General features: G+C 48.9%; 1 protein-coding gene across 1 annotated transcript; it reads right to left on the bottom strand.

The window, feature by feature from the left end:
* Nucleotides 1-3,726: 3,726 nt before the first annotated feature.
* Nucleotides 3,727-5,932, bottom strand: LOC122040184 (ultraviolet-B receptor UVR8-like). Its single transcript, XM_042599535.1, has 6 exons — nucleotides 5,417-5,932; nucleotides 5,124-5,333; nucleotides 4,938-5,048; nucleotides 4,367-4,738; nucleotides 4,175-4,282; nucleotides 3,727-4,077 (listed from the first exon to the last, which is right to left on the bottom strand). The coding sequence occupies exons 1-6, from the start codon at nucleotides 5,756-5,758 to the stop codon at nucleotides 3,727-3,729; spliced, it is 1,494 nt and encodes a 497-aa protein (XP_042455469.1). The 5' UTR covers nucleotides 5,759-5,932.

The raw sequence follows: 5,932 nt of genomic DNA, 5'->3' as shown, positions 1-5,932 counted from the left end.
CGAGTTATAAGTGAGCATGCTCTCACGCCCAACGACCTCTCGGTCGGCACTAACTCACTTGCCGTTCTGTCCGGCACTCATCACACTCGATTCACTTGCCGCTCTGCCCGGCACTCTCATCTCACGTTTTCGCTCACTGTTGTTGCTCGGTCGGCACTCACTCCTCACTCGCCGCTCTGCTCAGCACTTATCATCTGCGTTTCGCTCATCGCTGTTGCCCGATTGGCGCTCACTGCTTCACTCGCCGCTCTGCTCGACACTTATCATTCGCGTTTCTCTCATCGCTGTTGCCCGATCCACGCTCACCACTTCACTCGCCGCTCTGCTCGGCACTTATCATTCACGTTTTGCTCATCGCTGTTGCCCAGTTGGCGATCACTGCCTCACTTGCCGCTCTGCCCGACACTCATCATACTCACTTGTCGCTCTGCCTGACACTCATCAGTCGTATTTCGATCACTGTTGTTGTTAGCTGCTGCTCGATCGATTTCGATCACTGTTGTTGTTAGCTGCTGCTCGGTTGATACCCACTTTCCTCCTTGGTTGGAATTCGCATAACCGCCTAATTTTTCTACTCCCGTTCGCGCTTCATCCACAGGCTTTACTCGCGCTCCATCCACATGTTTTGCTCTCGGTCGCTTTCGGTCTCTCGGGATATACGCTTGGCTTGGTTCACAGAGCCTTCGCTCCCATTCGCGCTCGATCCAGGGCTCTTCTCCTATTCTCATTTGGTCTCAAGCTCTGTGTCTACCCAGAGCACAGGCTTCGCACTCACTCGACATTCTTTCGATCACATGACCGACCTTCTCTTAGTCGACCGACCAGTATGGCTCGGCCATCTGTTCGGGCGTTCGCTTTGCACCGCTCGACATTGTTCGATTGCCCGGTCATGATTTATTGTCGCTTGGTCTACATCTTATCGATCACTCGTTTGATATCACTCGCCCATCGTCTTTCGACCATCTCAGCATTTTTCGATTGTCAGATCGGCATTGTCCGATTGCCCGGTTGCGATTTTACTGTCGTTAGGTCGGTATTTTCTCGGTCGCGCGCTCGACATCGCTCGCCTGTTCTTGTTCCACCCGCCCTGCATTTTCTTTATTACTCGGACGATATTCTTTCAATCGCGCTTACGGATTTACTCGTCTTGGTCACGGTTTACTGCCGCTCGGTCGACATTTTTCTTAGTCGCGCTCACAGCTTCTCTTGTCCTTCTCTCTATTGGTCGATAGCGATTTACTGTCGCCCGATCGGCGCTCTCCCGGTCGCGATTTACTGACATTCGGTCGGCGCTCTCCCAGTCGTGCTTACGGATTTATTCATCCTGGTCACGATTTACTGTCGCTTGGTCGACATTTTTCTCGGTCGCGCTCATGACTTTGCGCGACCATCATTTTCTTTATTGCCCGATTATGATTTACGGTCGCTCGGTCAGCACTTTCTCGGCCGCGTCATGGCTTCGCTCGTTCATCACTCTCTGTATTGCCCGGTCGCGATTTATTGACGCTCGATCAGTATTTTCTTGGTCGCGCTCATGGCTCTGCTCATCGATCATTCCCTCTATGGCCCGGTAGCGATCTATTGACGCTCGGTCAGTACTTTTCTCGGTCGCGCTCACGGCTCGGTCAATACTTTTCTCGGTCGCGCTCACGGCTCTGCTCGCCCATCTTTCTCTCTAGGGATCGGTCGTGATTTATTGTCGCTCGATCGCATGCTCGACACCACTCGCTCAGCATTCTCGATCACTCGGTCGACACTTTTCGGTCGCCTGATTGTCGCTCGATCATTTTATTTAGCATCTCTCGATCGTCTACTCGATATCATTCGACATTTGCTAGATCGCACTTTTGACACTTGCTTGATATGTCTTTTATCGCTCGGTCAGCGCTTATTCTTTTCGTCGCTCTGTCAGGTACTCGTCGTCCACAGCTACTCGTTCAATGTTATATGACAGATCCGCGATATGACTCTGCATTCAATAGTGATTCTATTTTTCATTTGGCTGGGTCTAGTCAGTCGGACTTGCACCTCCTTCGACTATACTTAAAGGGGAGGCTTGTGATGTGGATATACGTTGAGGGTATAGGAGGAATTAGGGAAAAAGGAGAGGGCAATTTGGTCAAATGACTGTTTAGGGCATTGAGGAGAAAAAGGAGCACTGTAGCATGCAGTGAGAGGTTGGGTTCGTGCGTGGGGGGTTTTCTCGCCGCCGCCATAGTAGCTTCTTCCTCCCTCTCCTTCTCCTCGTCGAAGCCGAGGTCGCCCTTTGCCTCTTTTCCATTCTTCTCCTCTCACCATCGCCACCAGCCACCGGCCTCGCCGCCGCCTCTCCTCCTCCTCCTCTCTCCCGCGACAAAGACTGCCGCTGGTCATATGTCCTCCTCACGACGCCGCCACCGAACCAACACGCCGACGCCGCTCCTCCCCTTCTCCTCTCCACGGCACCATCGCCCGCGGTAAGACGCCGCCACCACTGTACCGACCTCGCCACCTACCAGCGCCCCTCGTCGGAGCCACCTCAACACCATCCTCTCTCTCTCCTCTCCTTTCGCCAGAGATGCTTAGCGCCATTATCCCCCTCTCTCTCCTCTCCTCTCGCCGGAGCCGCCCCCGAGCAGTCCCCCTTCCTCCCTCTCAGCACACCAGTAACCTTCTCTCCTCTCCCCGGCCAACACCGCTTGATTCGTGCCGCTACCGGCACTAGGCACACTCGAACAGATGTCCTTCATCGCGCCGACACTATCGACGCCTTCGTGCCGCAGCCGCTGCCCCCTCCACATGATGGCTGGTTGTTGCCATCTTTGAGAGTCCGACGTTGTTCAAGATTGGATTTCTCGTCGTCGTATGCTTCCGACCTGTGGGCCACTATGGCATTCCCGGCCTTTGTGCCGTTGTTATTGTTCGGCGTCGCTGATTTGATCGTATTCTGCTTTTGTTATCCCGGCCTGCGCGTCGATCTCGTGTCTCGGCCTGCGTGCCGATTTCGTCTCCCGGGCTGCATGTCGATGTCGTATCCCGATCTGCGTGCCGGTGCCTTATCCCGGTCTGTGTGCCGGTATTATATCCCGACCTGCAACTCGTCTTCCGGGTTCGTACCTCGTTCAGCTTCTCGTCGTCAGATCCAGCTCTCCATCCTGATTGGTCGTCGTCTACTCTTCCGAGTCCCGACAACTCGCACCGCGTCCCATCCGAGGGCGCCCCCCTGGGCCAGGGTACGTGCCCGTATTTATTATCCCATATTCGTTTCATTATTTTATTATTAGTCGGTTACTTATATATTCGTTGGATCCGCCTCGAGCCTCGAGGTACCAGGGACCGAGGAGACCCTGTCGCTGGCTGCAGGTAGCGTTGATCAGGGGACTTTTGAAGACTTGGTCAATATAGAAGTCATCTCAGCACACTCCCCTCCAGGACACCGCGAATAGGTCGACATTCCATCCACCTCACCCAACGGTTCATCTAACTCAGCTTTCGAACGGGATCATTATTTATTATAATTTTTGGTCTTTTCTAATGGAGATGTTTTGAAAAAATAAATTTGACTTAAATAAATCGATAGGTGAGAGATTAACTTTCTACCATTTGTGAGAGAGAAAGCGGAGAAAAAGCGAGAGAGATTGAGGTCGCATACAGTTCAACTTTGAGAGTAAAAAACATCAATTATTTGGTCATAATTTCTCTTTTTTGTCGTAGGTTAGTGCTACGACAAAAATATTGACACAATAATCAGCTACCCAGAGGAGGAGGAGGACAATCTTCCACCATATTGCTATGCAGTGGTAGCGCCATTTCTGTCGGTTCCAAGTAACTTAGTGTATGTGCAGGTCCAATCTGTGCCTTTTCGTTGTCCCCAAAGCCAAACACATCACCTCTCTTGGTGACTGCCACAGTGTGGTATGCTCCTGTGCTGATTTGAGATACGCGGTGAGAACTCAAGCCACTGAGCAAGCGGGGCTCCATAACTTTGTCGGAGCTTCCCCTGTCGGAAAGTCCCAAACTACCAAAGCACATCCATCCAAAGGCAAACACAAGGCCTTCGTCTGTGACCACGAAAGTTTTTCTTTTCCTAGCGAACACCTGCACATGTCAGTGCCAAACAATCAGTATTCAGTCGACTAGTTTTGTTCTGCAAAACAAAACTTCTCTAAGATGAAGGAGAGTGAATTTATTGAACCTGAACAGCAATGTTGCACTTCATACTGTTCAATAATTCAGGACTAGTCTGGTTAATCTCATCACCGTGGCCTAAGGCTCCGCAATAGCCTCTGCCCCATGTATACACCTGGAAAAAGAGTAATCATTTATAAAACCGCTGAAAGTTAAAATTAGCAGAAAATATTTATCAAAAACTTTAAGTGAGACATACATATCCACTTGAATCGAGTGCCACTGCATGTTCATCTCCAGCAGAAACTCGAAGTATATGGATATTCCTGCTCTTAAATGACTGGATAGCGCGTGGTACAAGTTGATCGTGTTGTTCTTCATAGCCAAGGCAAAAGTTGGTGCAGGAACCGAAAGAATGCACAGTTCCATCATCAGTTACAGCCAAGGTATAACTTGCTCCAGCAGCAATTTGAACGATATTGTGTCCCTGCTCCTCAAATACTTCAATAACTGTAGGAACTGGCCGGTCTGAAGTGTCTCCATGACCAAGTTGCCCGTGTTCATTACTTCCACACGTGTACACTTGACCTTGCAGTGTAAGAAATACAGTAAAATTAATCCCAGTGGCAACCTGAAAATATAAGAGATATTGCTTCAGATGAAGTTAGAGAAATACAGAGCAGAAATAGTTATATAGAAGACATTTCATTAGCTCTCTGAAAACAATCCTTCAATATATGTGGAACACAGACATCCTTGAATTATATCCTTGGAAACAAATATTTATCCATCAAACAAAAATGAAAATTTTCACATTGATGGAGATGTACTTGCTTGCAAGGAATTCCCTTCATTGTCTCCACTGCAGTAGGCCTGAATACGATGCGGCTTACTTCTCCATGACCACAACAAAATGACGAATTGTCCCCACAAGTAAACACCTAGAACCAAATAATTTAGCCAGAAACAATGCAGATAAACTTTAACCACACTATTTATCAAGTCGAAACATAAACCTCTCCTGATTGCAAAACAAATGCTGCATGGTTGTGAGAAGCTGAGATATGGGCGACACGAGACGGAGAAGGAAAATCAATGCGGCTGAATGCAGCAGATTGTTTTGTCTCTCGGTCGTGATCGAGCACCCCACTTAAACTAGATCCACAAAAGTAAACTGACATATCATGAACTAAGAGGGTATGATATTTTCCAGTGGCTATTTGCATCTGCATAATAAAATCATTCAGTGACAAAGATCAGATCTTGAAAAGGGTGCAAGTTACAAATAAATATGAAAAAGGAGTTGTACTTCGCCTGCTGATGTCTTGACGCTACTGAAGGATTGCTCCACTGACTGCAAGAACCTGAGGACCTTCTTCCAGTTATCGCCGCAACGGCGGAGTAGCTTTGAACGCGCATCGGGAGGGAGAGAACTGAAGATTGAATTGTCTTCGCAGTGGCGGCATGCAGCAAATTCAACGATGGACAGAAACTGGATGGGTTCGAGCGCATGAACGCCACTGAACATTCGACAAGTCGTCTCGAAACATGCGAGGTCGGACGCACATAGTTGGCCGGAGCTCAATATCTCCAGAATTAAGTGGGCCGGCAAATCCCCGATACAGAAGGGTCGTCCACTGTTATCAGCCATTGTAAGCTCTCTCAAGATGCTTGCTTTACAAGCTTGATCGGCACCCCTGAAGAAATAATCAACCGACGCCGAGAAGAAAGAAGAGGCTTCTGATATATAATCGAATCAGAATGAGGAAAAGAGGGAAAAAAAATATAATCAGATTGCCTAAACTCGCAAGAACTCAATGCTTAG

This window comes from Zingiber officinale, chromosome 1B, assembly GCF_018446385.1.
Source record: "Zingiber officinale cultivar Zhangliang chromosome 1B, Zo_v1.1, whole genome shotgun sequence".
Taxonomy (NCBI): domain Eukaryota; kingdom Viridiplantae; phylum Streptophyta; class Magnoliopsida; order Zingiberales; family Zingiberaceae; genus Zingiber; species Zingiber officinale.
Note: the sequence above shows the minus strand (reverse complement) of the source record. Positions and strands in the feature narration are given on the sequence as shown.

What these genes read in the sequence shown, in the direction of transcription:
- LOC122040184 (XM_042599535.1), bottom strand. Translation starts at nt 5,758, where the DNA reads ATGGCTGATAACAGTGGACGACCCTTCTGTATCGGGGATTTGCCGGCC. An exon ending in AGGGAATTCCTTGCAAGCAA is followed by an intron (nt 4,739 to 4,937) that starts GTACATCTCCAT and finishes TTATATTTTCAG; the next exon opens with GTTGCCACTGGGATTAATTT. An exon ending in AGTGCAACATTGCTGTTCAG is followed by an intron (nt 4,078 to 4,174) that starts GTTCAATAAATT and finishes TGACATGTGCAG; the next exon opens with GTGTTCGCTAGGAAAAGAAA.